Source organism: Mauremys mutica, chromosome 1 (genome assembly GCF_020497125.1).
Source record: "Mauremys mutica isolate MM-2020 ecotype Southern chromosome 1, ASM2049712v1, whole genome shotgun sequence".
Taxonomy (NCBI): domain Eukaryota; kingdom Metazoa; phylum Chordata; order Testudines; family Geoemydidae; genus Mauremys; species Mauremys mutica.
Window position 1 is genome coordinate 104,319,495 of NC_059072.1, and position 23,249 is coordinate 104,342,743.

The 23,249-nt window shown below is 41.9% G+C and overlaps 1 protein-coding gene across 3 annotated transcripts in view; it reads right to left on the bottom strand.

Annotated features, from left to right (window-relative positions):
* The window catches only part of KDM7A (lysine demethylase 7A), a 92,054-nt gene that overhangs the window by 25,935 nt on the left and 42,870 nt on the right, over positions 1–23,249 (bottom strand). For all 3 annotated transcript variants that reach the window (XM_045032048.1, XM_045032129.1, XM_045032199.1), the window contains 7 exons: positions 21,758–21,899; positions 21,293–21,479; positions 20,525–20,687; positions 18,802–18,889; positions 17,977–18,083; positions 8,078–8,169; positions 13–102 (listed from right to left, as the gene is read on the bottom strand). In XM_045032048.1, the coding sequence (XP_044887983.1) occupies positions 13–102; positions 8,078–8,169; positions 17,977–18,083; positions 18,802–18,889; positions 20,525–20,687; positions 21,293–21,479; positions 21,758–21,899 (869 nt within the window). The remainder of the gene's footprint in view (positions 1–12; positions 103–8,077; positions 8,170–17,976; positions 18,084–18,801; positions 18,890–20,524; positions 20,688–21,292; positions 21,480–21,757; positions 21,900–23,249) is intronic.

Below are 23,249 nucleotides of genomic sequence, written 5' to 3' on the forward strand. Positions count from 1 at the left end.
TTCTAGTCTTACCTCTACAGAGCGAATCACTTTAGAGAGTTCTTTAATGAGATGCCCAGGCCTAACATTGTCGGGAATTTCAAAGGCATGTTCTGTTACAAGCTGTACGTGAACAGTGGAAAAAGATAAAATAAGTTATACTAAGATAAAAATCAAGTCTATATAGTAGACAACTATAAAGTAGATGAAACTATGAAAAGCCTAGATCCAAAGAAAATCTATTCAAATTAAGCCAGAGTACTTACTAGTAATAGTTAGAGTAGATTGACAATATGAATGAATATACATGCAGGGGAATCCAGTCAGAACTCTAGAAAGCATCACTGCATGTTTGGTCTCAAGGATATTTACGGGAGTGCAACATCAACTATCCTTCAGCACTTTTCATTTTCTCAGAATCCTTAGCTAAGAAACTAAAGAAGTGGGGACAGGAAGCCAGACTGACAACCTATTTAACTGACTACTTCTACTGGAAACAACTTCTTTTTCTCCTTTGAGTATGGTCAGTATGGAACCCTACTTGGGGAAATTACTAATAGTAACAATGTTAAAAGCTGGTGGGGTCTGAAGAGAATTCAGTTACATTAAGGTCACAACACTAATCTGAATTGGTCCTCAGATCTAAAAGCCACATCAAAAGCAATGCTGAGTAAATGCATGAATTGATCTCCAGGCAGCATCCTTGTATATTTCAGCTATGGAGCCTATTTTAAACCTGGTAGCACATGATCCAAAGCCTTACGGTATTGAAAAGCCTGCAAAGCCATAATAGTGTGTGTTCACTTTAATCCATTTAGACAATATCTGCGCATAGATGGGTTTTCCCCATAGATTTATCTTCAGTCAGTGTAAGTAGTCTAAATGACCTACATGAAGGCTTAGTTCTAGCTAGTTAACTGAGAATTTGCTTAACATCTAAACCAAGGGTTCTCAAACTGGGGGTCGCAAGCTGTCAGCCTCCACCCTAAATCCCACTTTGCCTCCAGCATTTATAACGGTGTTAAATTTCTTTAAAAGTGTTTTAATTTATACGGGGGGGGTCACACTCAGAGGCTTGCTATGTGAATGGGGTCACTAGTACAAAAGTTTGAGAACCACTGATCTAAACTATATAACCTAACTTCTGCAAAGAGCCACATACAGGAAAAAGTACAAGTATACAGAATGACTGGGATGAAATCAGAGACTACCTTAGTTGAGAACTAATGCCTTCTTTCCTTATGAAATACACTGTACTGAACAATCAGCCATCAGCCTATACTGATTTTATATTTCTGGCACCTTTTTGAGAATCTAGTTTTCTTTTGATAGTTGGAAAGAGCAGGCTCTCCTTTAACAGATTATGTAATACATAGCTGTAATGTTAAAGCTGTATTCAGATCATTATAATTGATTTTATGGAAAATATTAAATTGACTGCTGTGAAGTTACTTACCAGTAACTGTTGTTCTTTGAGCAAGCAGTGCACACTGGGGCTACTCACGCCTTCCGTCCCTATCCCCCCAGATGATTCAAAGGAGAAGTAGCCCCAACTGCCCTTCAGTTCCTTCCCTAATTTCACATTTATTTACCTAAGGCCTTGTCTACACTAGAAAGTGTTGCTGGTTTAGTTAAATCAGCAAACCCTAGTAGTGGAGACAGTTTATACCAGCAAGAATTCATTTGCTGGTATAGCTTATACCAATTCCCTGAACAAAATAAGCTATGCCAGCAAAAGGACTTCTTTGCCAGTGTAACTGCATTTACACTAGAGCTTTTGCTGGCATAGCTTTGTCAGGCAAGGGTGAGATTTTTTTCACACTCCTAATCAACAAATCTATGTCAGCAAAACTTAAGTGCAGAACCAGACCTGAGACTCCAAAGAAGAGGGAAAGATGGGTCGTAAGTATTAATATGCAGAGGCAACATTCGAAGAACAGTTACCTTTCTTCGAGAGGCCTCTGCATATTCCCACTTGGAGTTTAGCAAGCAAAACAACCCCTCCTAGAAAAGTGGGCTGAGGCATACTAGGTAAACAAGGATTGCAAATCTACAAAAACAAACAAACAAACAAAAAACGCATCAGCTGTAGACGGCAGGTCAAGCGAATATTGAAAGTGACCATAATTTCACCCTCCAATCCTTTTCAACATTTCTATGCAGCCACTAAGTGAACTGGTCAGATGCATGGACTCAAGGGCCAGCAATATGCAGATGATACACAACTCTACCTATCCTTCACTACATATAACCACCTTACCACCATCAAGATGACCCAGTGCACAGATGAGATGAGCTCACAGATGAAGAACAGCTGACTGAAGCTGAACCCGAGCAAGAAATGGATGATGCTGGTGGGCAGATGAAAACATACTAAAAAGAGTACATACCCACAATGAAGTTTCCTTTGACTGAAGGCACACATCCACAATTGGTCAATTCAATCTGTAGTTTAGGATTACTTTTGGATTCCTTGGAGACACTAGACTCTCACACAGCAGTATTGTGAGTAGCTCTTTTTATCATCTCCAGTTGGCTAGCAGACCCCTTCTCATCCTGGCGGATGAGGACCTGGCCTCAATTATTCACACCTTTGACAACTCTCAGATGGAATAAACATACCAATATATCTGATCATGAAGCCTTCAGCACTTTGGAAGCTCCACCTAGTGCAGAACGCTGCAGCACATCTTTTTAGCAATACACACTAAAGCATGTCAAACCTGACCTCTGCTCCCTACACTGCCTTCCCATAGAACAGTGAATTGAATTTAAGGTCTTGATCGTCATCTTCAGGATATCCTGGGCTCAGACCATGGAATAACTAAAAGACCGCCTAAAGCTCCAGGATGAACACTGAGGCCAACAACTTTGCTCCTCTGGTGCAAGAGAACTCTACACAATAAAGGTAAATCTCATCTGTGCAGGAGACAGAACTTTCCCAGGGACCACTCCAAAAAAGCAGAATAAATTCCCCCAGGAACAAAAGACCATCACACATCTTCCCATCTTCCACTCCAAGTGCAAGGCACATTTCTTTGACCTTTCCTTCTCTAAACATACATACCAACATATATATATTTTAAAACACCTTACCAAAACAAGACAGGGTTCTGCATATACTTCTCCCCCTGGAGAGGATCAGAGAACAAACAACATGTGACATTGGTCATCTTGCTTAATACACTATTGGAACATACTCAGATACAACAGTGATGAGTTCAGTAAGAACCTATATGGAATCACCTTTGTCCGGCTTGTCCTCGTCTGTCCCTCCATGAGCACAAGTCGACATCACACCATTCTGTTTTGTTGCAAGCACGTTCTTTCCATTTCTAGCCTAAGACTTTTGTCATGAGATCGGCCCAGCACATTTTCAGTATTCCCAGCGGTTGCTTGTGGTCTCTGGGGATCCAGTCACTGATGCAGGTTGTTCACCTATTATCTTGCCTGTGAGACTACCTGACCTGCCCATCTCCTCTTTGTATTTATACATTGCCTGCACTATATCAGTCACCTCTGTACACCTTCTGATCGCCTCATTCAATATGTGATCACAGAGCAATATCTTACACATTCACCTTTCCACTGATCTCTGGGTGACAGTGAATTTTTCTTCCTCCGCCTTTGTTGAAACTTGGCCACCCCACCTGTCTTCTCCTACTGCATTCCCCTTCAAACGAGTTGTCTCTGTTCATGTGCTGACCCAGGTAAATATATTTGTCAACCTCCTCAATTACTTTCTTGTTTACAGTGATGATTCCTGCTGCACAATGCTCATTTCGCATCTACTTAGTCTTCCATTTGTTCATTTCCAACCCAATATCATGCAAAAGTGTTTGCAGTTGCTGCAATTTGTTTTCCAGTTCTGCTGTGTCCTTTGCCAATATTACAGTCATCAGCGAAGAGAAGATGCGTTAACTGTTCTCCATCAATTCTGATTCCTTCTTCCCAGTATAATTTCTTGAACAGCAACTCTTGTACTGCTGCAAACAGTGTCGTCTTGTCTGACTCCTCTATGTATAATAATAATGCACGGGACATTGAATCATGTTCTCTGTCGAACAATTACAGTTAATTTTTTCCAGCAGGTCAATGTACATTGGGTTGATTCCGATTTTGTTGAGCACATTTTGTACAGCATGAATCTCCACCATATCAAATGCCTTTTTGTAGTCGACAAATGCAAGACACAATGGTAATTTGTATTCCTTGCATTTTTTGATGAGCTGCCAAACTGAGTGGATATGATCAATTGTCGAATACCCTGAGAGGAAACCAGCTTGTTCTCTGCTTTCATGCATTTCAAGATCCTTCTTAATCCAATTGAGTATGACAATGGTGAAGACATTATACACTTGTGAGAGGAATGTGATTGGACAGTAGTTGCTCAATTCTTCTGGATCGCCTTTCTTCATCAATAGTATTGTTTTTTATTTCTTCCATGCATCTGGAACATGCTTACTATTGATGTAGATGGTGAACCATTGCGCCAACGCTTTGAAGAGAGTATCTTCCCCTGTTTTGAGATATTCCATCCACTCCTGGGCTCCTTCCCTCTCCTGATGTTACGAACTGCATATTTGATTTCTTCCCACATAATGTCGTGAACTTCTTCTGTAGCCTGCTGCCTTGACGGTGTATGCTGGACACTGACACGTGAGGACTAGAGATCATTGTCAAATATTGTACATATTTTGTTCATTTTGCTCCTTTCTGATGTCCTTTCACCATTTTCATCTTTCAGGGCTGCCAAGATAACCTGTTTCAGCATAACATCTTTTTCTACCTTCTTCAGACGCTCATTCTTTTTGGCTGCCTCTCAATTTCTTTCTAAATCCTCTGTGTTCTAAATGTGTATGCTCTGGCAGGTCTATATGGAATGGAACAGAGGAATTCCCAATTCCAATTTAAGAAAAAGGGAGTTTGTCAGGAACACAGTGTTGTTTGACCCTGAAGTGACCTCTCTAGCAGAACAGGAGACAATGAATATTCTCCTTGGTAACAAGGAGGTCTAGTCCGGTCATACTCTTTACACAATACATAATGGCAGACTGAGACTTAATGAAGAATTTGTGTTTTTGGTCAATGACTCTATGGTCTTGATTAAAGGGAGGAATACTTTCATGCTAGACAAAAAGCATTCAATTCCAGAACCGTAATGTGGAGCTTCCACCTCCACCAGAGTCCATACTCCTTAAAAAAAGCTGGATAACAAGGTGAAGGTCCCAAGTCTACCATATGGAAATATTACTGTAAATGGCAAGGGATGTGAGAAAGGAATTCTCTGATGAGCATGTGTTCCTTCACTTTCTGCATCTTCAGTGATCTGAGACATAAGTGACTCAGGAGTAAGCAGCATCAATGAATCGTGGCTCCAGTCTTCTGGAGGCCATATGCGTGGCCCGGGTAAAAGGTATCACCCAGTTATACTGTTAAAGAACCTGACTGTGGACCAAAGTTTGGAGACACACAAATACTCTGACATCTAAGATAGATGAAGTCAGCATAGCAAGGTTCTCTGGTATTTTTTAAAGCACAGTTTTAAAAGGAAGCATCTCATGGACATTTGCGGCTAGTTGGACTGATAAAGAGCTAGAATTTGTCTTATGGAAAAAAGTGATACAATCTAAATGTCACCTTATAGGTAGCAATCTTTGTTTGCTGTGGCTGAAGAACAACATTATTCACTAACAAGTCTGAAGAATTGGTACTAGGTATCTAGGGTTCCCAACTGAGATTAAGAAGTTGAATGCCTTCCCATTGGGCATTGTTGTTATCTGAGTACTCAGGTACAGGTAAATTTAAAATAGGAGAAGACTGCTGAGGCATCTGTGCCCAAAGCAGATTATCCTTCGTTTATGCATAGGAGACAAAGTCCAAGGTCTTCCTGGCACCATAACAGAATAGGTTCTAGGACTAAAGCAGCAGCTGTGCCAGCACAAGAGGACCTAATCTAATTGGAACACAGACCTCCGGTGCTAAGGCAATCAGATTCCAGGAGTGGCTGTCAAAATGTATTAACTGATTTATTTGCTGTTTCCTAGTAGCTCAGGAGATGTCAAGCCAATGGTGTCAGCATGAAATGGGACCTGTGGACCTCAACCTCAATATTGACAATGCTAGAACCTTGGCAATGAATCAGGTTGACCTGGAGACCTCAGTGGTGGGCTCATTCAGATAAGACTGGGGAGATGGATGTTGCTTAAGCTGGACACAGAGCCTCTTAAGACTAGCGGATGTTCAAAGTCAATGTTGAACTTGATCAAAACCAGACTTAGTCGCAAGAGCCTCCCTTGTTAGAAAGAGAGTGTGAGGCAGCACCCTGGCTCCTGCAGGTCATCCAGATGATACCCGGGCCTGATGGGTAGCATTTCTTCTTTATTCTTCAAACTGAAGAAACCTGTACTGTTAATTTAACAAAAAAGAAAATAGCCCAAAAAAGGCAGAACCAAAAAGCACAAAACAGATAAGAAACATCAATGATACTGCATATGATTCAATCTCACTACACCTTTGGTGGTTAAAAGGGAACTGAAGGGTGGGTGTGGCCATTCCCCTTCCCTTTTATACCCATTGAATCCTTTGTGGGGGATGAGGGAGGGAAGGGGAAAATGGCCCCAACTGACACTGCTCGCTAGAAAAATTCCAAAGTCGCTATATCCCACAAGTGGGAAAACACAGAGGGCACTCAAAAAAACCCAAATAAATAAATAAATAAATAAAAACCAAACATACTTTCTCTGCAAAATTACAATTCAAACTTCTTCTAGTTGTTAGCTTACTGTGAATGTTCAAAGAAAAGCCTGAGAGGAGATGGATATGCAGTGATTAGTTTCATAGAAGCATGGATGAATGGGCCTGAAGCCAAAGAGGTCCCCTCTTGAGCTTTCAGATAAGTCTGTAGATCAGACCAACAACCATAGTGGAGGGAGGGGGGAAATGGAGAATAAAGTGTTGAACTCCAAATCTCCCAACAAAAGCAGTACTGTTTTCTTTGGGGGATGGGGGAAGTGGGGTGGTTTCAGAATCTCTTTGGTTTATGGTCCTGTGTTTTTCCTTCTCCCTTTACTGCTCTCAATAATTTAGTTTTCAGAGCTCCTTGTTTCAACTAAATTTTCATTCAGAAAAGGGAGGGAAAACAAGATCCCATTAATCTTACCTCCCCCACACAGAGTAACTTTGCCAGAGGCGGAGCTAACAAATATAAAACTTTTTTTCCAGAGGGGTTCCCAGTGTACTAATGTATTTAGGGTCTCCTCATATTCATTTATGGATGGTTTAATCTCTTTTAGAGCACCTACAAGGAGCCACTTCTGTAGATACGCTTTTAAAGGCTATTAGGTCTAAGTTACTGTGCACCATATGTGCAAAATGTGGAGGCAAACAAAAGCAAATTCTAAATCAGAACACATTTCTGCCAAATTCTGATCATCTCTGCAGTATAGAAGTGATATCAGTGGACACACAAAGTATATTTTGCCAACACGCAATAATAATTTCACATGGGGAAACTTCATGTGATTGCCATCTAAGGCCTGGTCTACACTAAAAAGGGGGTTCGAATTAGGGTACGCAAATTCAGCTACGTGAATAGCGTAGCTGAATTCGAAGTACCCTAATTCGAACTACTCACCCGTCCAGACGCGGCGGGGTCAAACTCCGCGGCTCCAAGGTCGACTCCGCCACCGCCGTTTGCAGTGGTGGAGTACCGGAGTCGACCGCGGCGCTTCCGGAGTTCGAACTATCGCGTCTAGATCAGACGCGATAGTTCGAACTCCGAGAAGTCGAACTCACCGCGTCGACCCGGACGGTAAGTGTAGACTAGCCCTAACTCTTATCATACACTGGAAAGAGAAAGCAGGATTAAATGCAATCCCAAGAGTTAAATATAGTAATTGGTCTATAATAACTGATGGTTTTATATTGTATGACACTATCTCAGACAGCTTTCCCCGAAACCATCCATCCGTAATTTCTAGCACGTTTTCTAATACTTACAAATGGATGAAAGTTCTACACTCTAAAAGGACTCAGACTTTCATGTCCTTTTAAAATTAGAAACAAACAACAAATAAACAAATCCACTTGCACTTACTTCTTTTTTCATCCATAACTTTAAAGCACTAAGTAAAGCCTTCACTCCTTGGACTAAGAAGTTCTGGGGCTGGAAACCATCTTCCCTCAGTTCTAAAAAGGACCGAGATTTCAGTTTATAAGCATATTGCAATGTAAAACCACAAATCAGATACATACCTCTCAACCTTTAATAAACCTGCCAATATATTACACTACCAACAAAACATGCGACAAACTGAACTGTAGTACTCTATATGTTTATGTACATCAGACCATAAGAAATAATGTTTTCAAGTACAAAATCTGTTTTCAACTATGGCTTCTTACTGCGTGAAAGAATTACATGAGTTTTGCAATGTGTTACAGGTTACTTAGGGCCAGAGGGAGCAGCATATAACAGATTGCACAACTGGTTTAGAGAAAACATCCTTAATGACAATTTATGCTGAAACAATCTTTAGTTTCTAGTTCAACACCACACAGGTGTTCCACATTTTTACCATTTGGGACTACAAGAAGAGTGGTGTGGATGAACAGTCTCAGTACAAAATGCCTCAATTAAATTCATGCAGCTCCTCCTCACCCATATAAAATTCATGCAATTCAAGCCAGCTGCCTTATGCCACCCTAGATCTCTGCCATAATCCCAATCAATGCCACACACACACATGCGTACACACAATATTAATGCGGTCTCCTCTGCAGTGAGTGGCCACCCTCTTCTTCCCTTAAGGATGGTGGCTGCTGCTTCTGCTGGGTTGCAAAGACTCCCAAAAGCTGCTACAGCTCCTGGGGGCTGCCGCTCAACCTTTCCTTTCACTCTCTTCCCTGTAGCAGAACTGCCTACAATGAAAGGAGAGCTGGCCAGACTCAGCAGGTTGTATTCCTCCTGCCCCTGCCCCCTTACAAATAGAGTGGGTGAGGAGGGAGGTGGCTGCTGGGCCAATACCTTCATGAGGAAGAAAGGAGCAGATTTGGCCTGGAGCTGCTGTGCTTTTCCTGCTCCCTCCTCCTATGAATAAGGTGTGGGCCCAGTCATTGGCTTTTTCCTCTTCCCTATCTGAAAACTCCTTTCAGCTTCAAGGCATCTCTGTTTCTTCTTTGCCAGGATGCTCTATGCTCTATGAGGTGTGGAAGTGTGGAGGAAAAGAGCAGGGGGTCCCAAAAGGTGCAGCAGAAGCATCTCCACCTGCCAGTTATCCCCTGTGAAGGGAACCTGCCATAACCAACTGCAGTGCAAATGTATTGCATGATTGTGGCACTCTGTACCTCAATGCAGCACCCTGAAACCCCCATATTCACCACTATCATATAATTATGTTTCGTACAAAGTATGCCTTGTGAGATATCATTTTAAAAGTCTTGATCTGTTGAACATTAATATCTGTTGGATTGTATGTGCTATCACTGTATACTACGTTTTGCTATGTGTATGTTACTGAGGTATGTTGTGAGGTTGGGAACACCCACAACCAACCTTTCAGGTACAACGGAGTAGCCTGACGTGCTGATGGCTCATTAAAGAGAATCCACTGTCCCAGGAACTGTATACAATGGAGATTTCTCAGAGAGAGCATGTAGACAATGGAGAATGTTTAACCAATGGGAGAGGACCCCCACCTCATGAGGATAGATCTTTCCAGCAAACTGGAAGAAATTATAAAGAGGGGGAGTCACATCATGACTTGGCTTCACTGCCCCCACAGCTCAACACCTGGAAACATGCTTGGAGGACAAAGCCTTTGAACAGGTGAGGGGGTTCCAGGCTGGAGGAGAATTCCAAGACTGCGTATTGAAGATCTGTGACCTGTTTGTACTATCTATCAGGGCGAGACACTGCTTGATTCAAGTCCTGTCTAGTTTATAGAACTTAGACTGCAAATTTATTTTATTTCTTAGGTAACCAACTTTGATCTCTACGCTTATTACGTATAAGCTATCTTTCTGTAGTTAATAAAGTGTTTTATATTTTAGCTAAAACAGTGCGTTTTGGTTGGGAAATCTCAGCTTACATTACCAAGACTAGTGCGTGTCCTGTCCACATTGAGGGAGGTGCAGACTGGGTAATGAATTTACACTGGTCAGGCTTCTGACCAGGGCAAGACAGTACAGTTCGGGGGTGCAAGGCTGGGGAGAATTGGCTGAGCCTCTCTATTGTTGGTTCATGAGTGGCTGGGAGAAGCATTCATGTAACTCTGTTGGGTGTGTCCCTGCCTGTGGATGTCTGTGTAAGTGCAGTACCTGCCAGAGGTTTGTAGCTTGTCAACAGCATCACAGTGTGAGAGGGATACCCCAGGTTGGTGGGACACAGGGCTCAGCGGTCCCACAGTTCAGGTTGCACCCCGGGAACCCCGTCACAATGATACAGTACAGTTGAGAGCTCTGTTTAGGAGAGCAATCAATGATTTTAAAGTTCTGATTGTGAAACAGATCAGTTTAATGCATGCTACAACACTCATAGTACCATAAAAGTACCTCTGTCCAGCAAATTGTACAAATTAGTTTAGCACTGAAACTTGGCATGAAAGGTTTCTGTTCAGATACTGTTCTCGTTTTTCTAAAAGTACATTTTTATTGTCATGACAATGACAGAATGAGCTTTATACATGAAGTCTTAAAAATATCGATCCATAAAAGGGTAAAAGATCAAAAAGAACCTCATACCATATGGCACACTGTCCACTCATAAAATAAATTTTATTGGGATGAGAAGGTTACTCACCCTGTGCAGTAATTGAGGTTCTTCAAAATGCATCCCCCTATGTGTCCCTCCAATGTAGGAATAGGTGTGGCAGCTAGGGTGACCAGACAGCAAATGTGAAAAATCAGGACGGGGTGGGAGGGGTAATAGGAGCCTATATAAGAAAAAGACCCAAAAATCGGGACTGTCCCTATAAAATCAGGACATCTGGTCACCCTAGTGGCAGCGCCCCCTGCACCTAGGACAGGAGATCATCAGCAGTGCCTGGACTGCACGTGCGCACCTCCCCCTTCTTGTGCTCTGAGCAGGATGTATATATAACACTGAGATCCAACTGCCCTCCAGGTCCTTCTCCGCCGCAGAGCCTATGTGTTGACTCTGAAGAAGAGGGGAGGAGAGTGGGTAGTGGAGCACCAACAGGGCCACATATCTCAAAGAACTTCAGTTACTGCACAGAGTGAGTAACCTTTTCTTCTTCTTCAAGTGATGTCCCTATGGATGCTCCACTGTAGGTACCTAAGAAGCAGTGCCCCTAATTGGAAGGCAGGGGCTTTGAAGCAGCATTTACTGCAGATGATAGGACAGTATATCCTAGGAAAGTGTCTGCTGTGGTGTCATGAGTAAAGGCGTAGTGATGGGCAAAAGTGTCTGTGGATGCCCATGTAGCCACTTTGCAAATGTCAGCAATGTGAACATTACTGAGAAAGGCAACAGAGGTGGAAAGCGAGCCCGTGGAATATGCTCTAATTGCAGCAGGAGGTTGTTGATTGTGTAGTTGGTAGGACAGATGTATACACTGCAAGATCCACTTGGAAAGGTATTGTTAAGAGATGGCTGTGTCCTTGGATCTTTCGGTCCATGAAAGGAATAAACGTGGTGATTTTCAGAAAGGTTTAGTCTTGTCCAGGCAGAAAGCTAATGGCATAGAAGGTACAGAGTAGTGGTGCATCCCATGTGATGAGGAATGTATCTCCTATACATGTTTCAGTCCTGCTCTCGAGCAAAATTAAGGACAGTGGGCATTATGTGGTGTGCCAAAAAGATCTATGGTGGGGAATCCCCAGCAGTTGAAAATAAGCTGAAGAATTCATGTATCCAGTTCCCACTCTTGGTCGTGGGAGAATCTCTTGCTCCATGAGTCCGCAGTGGTGACAGTGCTGGCAGCGGCAGCAGAAGCTGGAAGTCCCGGGCCCTTTAAATTGCTGCCGGAGCCCCATGGTAATGGTATCGGCAGCTGGGAGTTATGGGGCTCTGGCAGCAATTTAAAGGGACAGGGGCTCCAGCCGCTGCCGGGAGCTCCGGGCCCTTTTAAATTGCCAGGCCCCAGGGAAGCTGCCCCTTTCAGCCCCCCTCATCAGTGGCCCTGCTAGTAAGGTTGGCTGTATACTGGCTCTTACCAACATGCCATACCGGACCAGCTTACTTTCACCTCTGGCTCTAGGAGGTTGATGTGTAGGGTGGATTCAATTAAGGACCATCTGCCCTGTGCTGTATGATTGTGAAGGTATGCTCTCCAACTGATTAGAGATGCATTGGTTGTTAGAATCATGGTCAGCACTGGTTGGAGGAAAGGAACCCTGACACAGATGTTCTTGGGATGTGTCCACTGGAGTAGCGAGTCCTTGACACTCATCAGCATGGATAAAAGTTTGTGGAGGCTGTGTCTGTGAGGGACATATACTATACGGAGCCATGCCTGAAGACATTGCATACGTAACCATGCATGCTTTACCACAAAAGTGGCCGCTGCCATGGGACCAAGTAGTTAGAGACACGTCCTGGCGGAGATCTAAGGACAGGCTCGTACTTTGGATACAAGAGCTACTGTAGTCAAGAATCTGTGAGTTAGAAGGAAGGCTCTGGCTTGTATGGCATATAATTGTGTGCCAATGAACTCCAGATGTTGTACCAGCATTAAAGTAGACTTCTCTAGGTTCACACAGAGGCCTAGATTCATAAAAAGGTCCACTGTCACCCGGATGGTGCGAAGAGCCTCTGTTTTGGATGGAGCCTTGAGAAGACAGTCATTTAAGTAGGATGACACCTTATCTCCTTAGGTAGGCAGCGACTACTGCAAGAACTCTGGTGACTACACAAAGGGCCATCAACAGTCCAAAAGGCATTATCTTGTACTGATGGGGGGGGGTTTCCACGGTGAATCGGAGAAACTGTCTGGAGGCAGAGTGTACTGTGATATGGAAAAATAAGTCTTGGAGGTCAAGGGCAGAGAACCAGTCCTTGTGTTCCAGTGCTGGGATAATGGTGGAGGGGGGTAACCATCTTGAAGCGCTGCAGTTTGACAAACTTGTTTAGGTTTCAAAGATCCAGGATCCGCCGCCAGCCACCGGATTTCTTCTGGACCAGGTAATAATGGGAGCAGAAACCCTGTCCCCTGTGTTGGGAAGAGACCAGCTCTACGGATCCCAGTTGCAGAAGATTATTTATTTCTTCTCATAGAAGGGGTCCGTAAAAGGGGTCCCTGAAGAGGGATGGGGAAGGAGGGTGGCAGGGCGGGATAGATAGGAAAGGGATGAGTATCCTTCCCCAACAATCTCTAGAACTCACTTGTCCGAGGTGATTAGGCTCTATGATGGAAAGAACAGAGCTAAGCATTCGCCAAACTAATGGGATGTTGAAGATGGTTGGTACGACTGGCACAGGGGGAGGCTTCTTGGGGGCCTCAACCACACCTTCAAATTTGTTGCTTGGCTGGAGGTTTGTATGAGGTAGCCCCTTCAGGAGTGGCCTGTGTGCATTTGGTAGGGGGCTTTTGTTGTTGACGCTGAGTGTCATACTTCTGCAGGGGAGTGTACTGCGGTGGTTGGGATTGCAGAGGAAGATGATATTTCCCCCCCGACATCTCTTCAACGCAAGCGTGTAAACGTTAAGAGAGCAGAGAGTAGCTAGGGAGTCTTTAAGGGAGTGTAGGGAGTAATCCGTACGCGCTGCAAATAATCTGGGGCCCTCAAAGGGAGAGTCTTCTATTGTGGTTTGTACCTCCTTAGGAAAGCCTGAGAGGTGTAGCCATGATGCCTGCCTCAGGACTACAGCAGTTGCGATGGAGCAGGCGGTGGTATCCAGAGTCTGAAGAAGCTTATAGGGCTATATGGGCCAGGAGGTGTCCCTCAGACATAAGTGCCTGGCATTGTTCTTTCTTGGCTTCAGGCAGGTCTTGGCAGAGTTCCTCTATCTTGGAGTAGCTGAGATAGTTGTACTTGGCCATAAGAGCTTCGTAATTCAGTATATGAATTTGGAGCATGGCAGATGAATAAGCCTTGTGTCCAAATAAAGCTAATCACTTCGGGTCTCTGTCCTGATGGATCGATCAAGGTTGACATTGCTGTCTTTTTTCTTACACCGCATTAACTACTAGGGAATTAGGAGTGAGATGTGATAAATGAAATTCCATCTCTTTTGTGGGAAAATAATATTTTTGTCTGCCATCTGTAGTTCAGAGGGATGGACACTAGAGAGTCTGCTAGAGCACTTTCATGGGATTGAGAGAGTGTCTCTGATGGGGCAATTTTTGCAGAAGATGATGCGTGCAGGATATTGAGTAGTGTGGTTTATGTTGCTGATCTTTCACTTCTTCCAAAGGAATCTAGAGGGAGACTGCAATCCTGCTAAATAATTCTCGAAAGTGCCTGAAGTCATCATCAGCAGAAGAAGATGGGGGCATGACAGCCTCAGCAGGGGAAGAAGAGAAATGTTGTCCTGGTGGAGCTTCATCCTCCTCTTCTTCCTCCTTGTCCGCTATCAGGAGAGGTTCAGTCTCTGGTGGCGAGAGACTGATGGAAAAGGCAAAGGTGCAGGTCTCTGGCTCTGCATCATGGAAGGCTTCCCAAACTGTGCCCCATACATGGCTCAAGGGTCCCAACATGGCCAATGTGTGGGGGAGCAGAACGTGGGATTGCATCCACGGTGGTCCATACCAGGGTTGTGCATAGTGAAGGTATCTAGATGAAGTTGTTTGCTCCTGTCTGGAATAAGAAGGCGCAATGGAGCCCTCTTCCTCCTTGTCACTGGGGAAGGGAGATGCTGTCCTCAGGGGAGAAAGGGAGTAGTGTCGTGAGTCTGGAGAGGAGTGTGGAAGGCAGGGGAGGTTGTGTCTCCTGGAGTTGGGGTTTTTACTGAAGCAATCTCATATGAGCTGCAGCCAAGTAAAAATGACAACTGCTGTAGGGCTGAAATGAGGACACATTTTTAATACCTTGGCTTCAATATAGGTGGCACAGGCATCCTGCATGTAGTAGTCAAAGCTGAGCTGACAGAATTCAGCAGGAATCTTGGACTGTGTTGAAACAAGCAGCACCAAAACAGATTCCTAATCCTCAAAAAACAGGGCCTTGACTCCCACTTTTGCTTCCAGGATAAGTTACAGCAGTTGATTACATCAAAGCTTCAACAGAAAAAATGCCAAGAACTAAAGGGGTTTTTTGGGCAGAGACCTAGTCCTTTATTTACAATGTAAAGCACATACCAGGCTATAATAATCAGCAAATTTAGGGTTTTAGTGCTATAATAATCAGCAAAAGATGAACTAAATAGGTTCTTCAGTAAAAGATCAACTAGAAAATGGGAAGGCAAAGGAGTGGAGGTCTGATTATAAACCAAAGTAGAGCTGAACAGCAATCACTCACAGGACCCCAGTCATAATTCCTTCAGGGAGCTTCCTGTTTGACCGTCACAAAAGACCTGGAAGGTGGAGGCAGCTAGTAACGTGCAACTGATCAGGAAAGTGCAGGTGCAGTCCTTGTGATCTGATCTCCACTACACAGAGGACCATGGAGGTCTAGGAAAAGAGAAATCCTGGGGTCTGTCTCTTGGATCAGAAGGGCAAGAGTTTCCACCCTGAATGGAGTCTTGAGCACTCCTCTCAGTCCAGATCATCAGACTCAGCCCTCTCACTTCCCTAGGCTTCAGAGCCTGAGCTCCAACCTAAGCCCCAACTTTAAAAATAGCTGTAGATAACACTTTGGAGTGTCAGCGTGAACTCCGCTAGCCTGAGTCTGTTGACCAGGGCTGGAAGGCTTGCTGCCGCAAGTTGTATACCCATACCTTCAGAGGATAGATAGGCCCAGGGTCAGGTAAAAACTCCCCCACCACCTCCCTCCCCCCTTTTTTTTTTTTAAATTACCACAAAGGATCAGGAGCAGAAACTAAAGCCTCTATTCTGACTGAATGGATGATTGTCCCAAGGGAAAGAGCTTTTGTGATACTGTTCAGGATAATGTTTCTTTTCACTAGGTCTTGAGAGGGGAAACCAGGAAAGGCAGTGAATTGGGATTTTTTTAATCTTTGAAGAAGCCCTTGTTTGAAATGGTAGTGGCTCAGGTTTTAAAGATGTTCTTGAGACTCTTAGGGAAGATGATCCTGGGTCAGAAGGATTTGTCTATGGAGAAGATCTATCTGAGACAGCCCCTTGGGGTGGGGTAGGTGAATGTCCTAACCCCAATGGCATGAAAGTAAGACTGATTTCCAGGATGACTGGAAATTCCAACTGTGGCAAAGTGAATGAAGCTGCCCTAGCATTTCTAGATAGATTTAGTTAGATTTAAGCACTGACCTATCTTTCAAAAAATTTTTACAGACTCAAAATAATTCACCTTCAAAAGGGAGCCTGAAGATGGTTTAGCTCGGAAGAGGTGAACCAAAACCTGCAGTCACACATTTACTTGTGCTAGGGTGTTAAAGAAGACAGACCTGCCAGAGAACTGATGTTGTAAGAACTGCAGATACAGCCTAATATCCTCCTGACAGAAGGAAGCTTTTTCTTATCACTCTTTCCAGTTGCGATGGGATTTTTTTTTTTGAGAGTATACAAAGGAGTGATTGATTGATTGATAGGACCATATGAGTTGACAACAAATGCTACTTCAGCATATAAAGTAATGGAGGAGTATTCAAGGCTTCTCTTAAAATCCCTTTCAATCTTGCAGTCCACAAAGTATTGTGAGCATACTGCTTTATCTAATGGGGATGAGATCTTGGGTAAAATTTTCAAAGGAGCCGACATAATTTAGAACCCTAAATCTCACTGCCTCTCAATGGGCTTAGGCTCCTAAATCATTTAGGTGCTTTTGAAAAAAAATTTACAGTTTAGCATAAGAGCCAGTCAAAGCTGAAGTTCAAGAAGGGTTAATCAATTCTGAGGACATGAGCAACAGATTCCCATGAAAGGGGAAAATGTCAATGGAAGGGAATAAATGAAAAAAATGGACTTTGTAAAAGTGACACCTTATAAAGAAAGCAAAAAACTTTTAAAATGAATTTGTGCTGGCTGTGTCACTAAAAGTGGAGTTCACTGCTTCTACAAGGCAAAGAGACCGTCACCAGAAAAACAGAAAAAACATCCCATGTAAGTTACTTGAGCTCTTTAAAAAGAGTTACATTGGATCAAGAATTTCTTCTCAAAACAGTTACCACAATAAGCACCTCAAGATGATACTGTGAAACCCTGACTTCTTGAAGGAGTCTTTGATCAAACTGAATTGAGAATCTCACCAAGACAGACAATAGGAAGAGTTTTACAGAAATAGATAATGCATGATGTTATGTGTCTTAAATGCTTGATCTCTTTGGAAGGTAGCTCATGAAGAGGTGATCTAGAGGAGTTGGAACACATTTTACAACCATCAGGCTTAACATGGTCCTTTCAGTCAGCAGAGAACTAATTCTACTATGTTAGGTTTAGCCTTCCCAGTAAGATTGTATTTTCCCAGGATCTTAGATACCCAGTGTGTCCAAACTTAAAACTTAATACTGTTTAGAGAAATGTATTTTCACTGGCCAATTATGCTGTTGGCATCTGGGGGGGAGGGAAGGGGGGAGGACACATGATGACTGACATTGAGTTTCACTTCAAATACTAAAAAAAATGCCAGAGTAATCAATTTATACACCTAGACTTCCGCAAATGGAGTTTTACTGTTAGTCAGTCCTCACATCAATATTCAGAATTACCATTTACTGAAAGCAAAAATGATTAGATGAAGAACTGTAACAGTGCAGCATTAGCAAAATCAAAAGAACAGATTTTGGTAAACAAAGTATACAAGCTTTTCCCAGTTAGGAACTCAAAGCACACAAAGACTATGTTCCCCAGCTCACCCAACTTCCCCAGATTACATATTTGTCATGAGATGGAGACCATGACCTTCCCAAGATAAAAAAAAGCCAAGATGCTCAAAATCTTATTAAAACATGAAACTAGTTACCTTTCAAAGTTTCCAGTAAGTTTTTGGCCACAAACCAACAGATGGCTTCAAAGAAAGGGAATTTGAAAAGATCTGGGGTTTTTAGCCTTTTCTCCATTTCATAACACCTAAACAAATAATTTAGAAAGATATATGGGTACATCTTAGAATTAATCAATGCAATATCCAACTCGTACAATGTTCAGAAAAATAAAACCAACAGGCCATGATAAACAAAACAAATCAAGTTCCACATAGCCAAACCCCAATAAGACCACATTCGGACAAGACTGAACTCTGATCTTATCCGATCTCTGACTATCAAGTTTAACTGCTGCACTTGCAAAAATAAAGTTGGACTTCATAAAACTAGGAAACAAACCCAATGTGTAATCTTTTAACAGATGGAATTTAATTGGGATTCCACTGTAATAAATAAAACAGTATGTTTAGAAGACAGCTCCACATCTTGGACAACAATTAATATAGCTGTCCTGACAGCAATCCTGACTGAAGGTTGCTCCTTCCATCTCAGAATTTCACACCTGAGCTTGACCAGTTTTAGCATCCCTCTTTTTTGTACTAATCTCCAAAGTAGAGCTTGTTTGATTTTAGGATGGAATTAAATGTGTGCAGAGCATTCATTGGAGACTATGTTGTTCTTGTTGAAGTGAAATAGATCAAAGTCTGCTTCTGGCACAAACTAAGAAAGTCAGCAATGTCCATTACCAGACCTTGTCTCCATTTAATCCCATTTAACAAGTATGATGAAAACTATCTATTAAATAGAAGGATGTCCTGCTTGTGGAGGAAAAGGTATAGTCGGAACAGACAGATGAAACTAACCTGAGCTGCATGCCAATATTGAGGTTGTGCAAAAAGTTTCCTCCAAAAGCCATACAGTCCTGAGATGTGAGCACAGCATGAATCCAGCCTGAATTGACAAAAACAAACATGAAACTTAATATGCATCTACACTACAAAATGTTGTACCTGGGTTTGGGCACAAAAATATCAGTTGTGTGTGTATCTAAGGCCAGAGAGTGACAATTCGCATTTCAGCAAAATACAAGTTAACAGGACATTATCAATCTGAAATCTAGGTTTGTTTGTGGGTTTTTTTTGTTTTGTTTTTTTTTAAGTTAATAGTAGTTACAGAAGTTACACCTATCTAAGGCCTTTGTGGTTTTAAAACCACATTCCTATTAAAAAAACAAAAAACAATTTCAATCCCTCTCCCCACCCCATTGGCTATGTGAAAAACCCACAAACCCCAGGAAATTGACTTTCATGAAACAGACTATACACAAAGTAATCAAAATAAAAAGAAACAATTTCTTGCTAATCTTTCAGTTCATTGTAATCTTAGGTGTTACTTGTAACAAAAAATATTTTTGTCTGAATGTTTTATCTAACAAGTAATTATAGCCCTATTTAAGTTATTCAGAAAAGAATTAGAAGGTACTTCCACTAATTATTCTAAACCATAGACATTATATAATAGCCCAATGAAACTATGATCAAATTAAAACCAAGACTAATAATCACTCTTACACTACTAATTTGTCATGTAATTGGAAGACTGTTCTCATAACACCACAATTTAATATGATGAGCACAGGCCAATAATATTGTACGTCTCTACCTAGCTACTACTGAAGCTCAAATAACTTCAAATATGCACACAAAAGTATACATCTATTGGCTTCTTATTTAAAAGTGGATGTAGTTTAAGTTTGCCTTCAATAGCTTTAATTCAGGTAAATAGCATACACTCATTTTCCTCTTCCCAAAATCACTCAACTCTATAGATGTATATTACTGGTAGAATCAATTCAGCAAAGTTCAATAAACTATTCCCAGACCTGTTGCTAAATATTAGGCAAATCATTTAATCTCCCCCCCAAGTACTTATCTGTGAGCAACTTCTAATTTCAGGCTTTGAAGTTCATATTTGTTATTTGCTCCTTGTGCAAGAATGGTTTCTTGAACTATGTTTAAGTGATGACCTAGAGCATAGCCATTAAACGCTACTTGTCCGAATGCAAGATTAAATTTGAATTGCAACTCCATTTGTGAACATATTTTGGAGGCCACCTAAGAATCAGAGGAAATGTCCATTTGTACCTGGACAGAGAGAGAGAAATGGCCAAAGTGTTGCATGTCCTTAGAAATATTAGAAGTGACTGGACACCACATAAGAGGAAACACATTTTAAATGTTTTGCTGCAGAAATAGCTGGCAAATCTCTATCCATGCTGGAAAGTTATCAAACTCTAATCTTGTCTTTTTCTCCTTAAACATTACTACTATGAATCAAGTAACAAAAACCCAAGGCAATTTCTTAAGAAACTTTCCAACTAGTTAAACATTTTAAAGGACTGATATTTTGCTCTGTTTCGGTATCAATTCCAAGTATTTTTAAGACAGACAGTCTCTTCCACAAACTTTAGGATATTTCTAAAAATGATAATTTAATGCATATCTTTTGATATCCTGAATTTGCTGGTGATACAATGTAAGTACACAAACTGCTGGGAGGTGGGGGGGGAGGAGGTAAAAATCTTACCTGTAGGAACAAATAAGGTATGTCCTTGTTTCACCACACATTTATAACATTTGTCTACCTTATCCCCAAAATACACTTCACTCTGGGTGACAGAGGAACTCCAAGATTCATAGAGAGCCAGATTTTCATCAGTAGGTTTGATCAAGTAGAAGATCTTCTCACCCTGTACACAAAAAATATCCCATATGAGGTATGGTACAATTTTGGAATTGTTTACATAAACAGTATTATTGTCAGGCAAGCCCTGTAATCTAATAGTAATATCCTGTACTTCCATGTGAGTGCCCTAGGTTTTCCAACCCTCTATGTCACTCTGGTCTACCAGAAGCTAACTGTGTAGTACATTGCACCCTTTTGGGGTTTGGGGACAAGGAAAGTGTCACATTAAGGAACAATTTATTAGTTCTGGTGGAAGTTGTGTCCAGTCATCCTCAGCTACATGGCTGCTGCAATTCAGAAAGCAGTGTGAGCTAATGTTTGAGAAAGTTCAGTTTGTCATTTCATTCATTTTCTCCTATAAAATGTTTAGGATAGCATCCACCTATCTGCTAGAAAGTGCAGAGATTGGCATTTTCATCTAGGGGGTCAACTTGTACAGAGGAATGAACAACAGTGCACAGTCAGTAATCCTCCTCTGCCCCCTTCTGAAACTAACAATTTCATTCAAAATACATGAGGAAATCCCTGAACACAGGTTTCTTTTGTGGCAAGAAGATGTACACAGGACAAAATCATTTTCAAGCATTCAGGAAGCAAGGACCTTCTTACCCACAGAACATGGTACCAGACTGATGTGCCCCCAAAATCAATATGAAAATCAGTGTAGCTGTCCTGAACTCCCATCAAGCAATATTTCTGAACAAAAGGCTTGGGGAAGACAGAGTCATCTGGCCAGTAGTTTTCCACCCACGAAAGCTTTGTGGCAATGTCAGGGACTTCCACCAATTCAGACATCCTTAAAAAGTAAGTAAATGATGGGTAAATACAAGTAATGAAGAGAGACATCTTTAAATGTTTATCTTTCCTAAATCTCTATCAAATTGTAAAAATGTTTACTTCTATATGATTCCATAGTGTCCCCAAATCTCAACACAAAATAGTCTACCAGAGACCATTTCATTTATTGTAGAGTACTATTTACTTATACTTCTACATTTACTCTTTGTTTTAGCAAAATCTACTTTCTACTTCAAAGGAGTCCAAGTCAAGTTGTCTCAAAAGTCATTTACTCACTTTGTGTCTGAAAATTCCAGACTGATCACATTTAATACTTTTGGTCGATGAGGATTCATGAAATACTTAATATAATTATGAAGCTTCATTTTACTGTCTGCCTGCCTTGCCACATCAATTACATCTATCACTTTGTCGCCACCTGTAAAAATAAAAGAACAAACATTTTAACGAGACATATGTTTAATATTTTCTGCAAGATATGACAATCCATTTGTACACAAATGAACTCCACTACCCCACCCACCCCAAAACAAAGAGGGTCAAGAGTAAACCAAGATCTTATCTAGATATAATTTGTTACTTTACTTTTAAGATTAGGTTCAGTTATATTCTTAAATAACAGTAAGTCACCACTTCTGTGGTTAACCAAAAGGAAACAGAGGAACCTAACATGACTAGCTGGTTCATATGCTTGGTTTTGTGGCTTCTGTCACCGAAAGGAAGAGAGGGTAGGAGGAAATTATTAAGAATACATTTATTTGTATATATTTCTATAGTAGTCATCACCACAGTATCTGAGCACTTAACTCAATGTCTACTACAAATTTTCTACAAGCAATAATGGAACTTATAACCCTGATCCAGCAAAGGTTTAAGCATATGAATAACTAAGCATGGAGTAATCCCACTGAACTTCTTGCATGCTTAAAGATACGCACATGCTTAATTCTCTGCAGGATTTGGTCCTATGTCTATGGATTTTCTTCTGAGTATTTGTAATGATATCTTGTGGACCCTAAGAGTGGACGTTGTACTTCTTATCTCTGATAAGTGGGTGGTATCATTGCAGGGGGCCTGCCAGATTATCTTGGCTGGATCTATGAATGTATCATTTATGGGGAGCGCAATCTTCAATGAGGTTGATGTTTGTAAAATGTCCAACAGCTTGTGTTGAGACTCTGCAACCTCTTCCAAGGGTATCTTGAGTGAGTAAGCAATCCTTTTAAACCACTCCTGGAATTGTCTAAAGTCATCAGCTATTGGGGGTGGAGGAGGCATGACGGCTTCATCCAGAGAGGATGAAGAGATATTGGTCGGTAGGGTGACTTCCTGATCAAAAGTCTCCTCAGAGGGGTCCACCTGCTGAGGATGGGGAGCTTCTCAGTCTCTCCCTGTGAGTGCTAGAAGTCCTAGAATAGTGTTGCCTGTATGCAGCCCATGGATCCCAATAAGGCCACTGCAGTGGGAATGGTATTAGTGGTGGCATCCATGGATGTCCATACCACCAATGGGTGTTAAACCTAGGGTGATATGTGGGTTGTTCCCGTGGACCAGGTCTGGCGGTTGCCTGAATGGATGAGAAGTAAATGTCCCCTTCCTCCTTATCCTCCTCCTCACTGAAGAAAGGAGGGGCCTATCTGGATGGGGTTGTAGATTGGCACTGTATCAAGAATGCTGGAGTAATATCAGTATCAAAAAGGGGAGATTCCGGTGTTGCAGAAATTGGAAGGTCCTTGTGGAAAAGGAATTGTTGAGGTACCACAAGCAT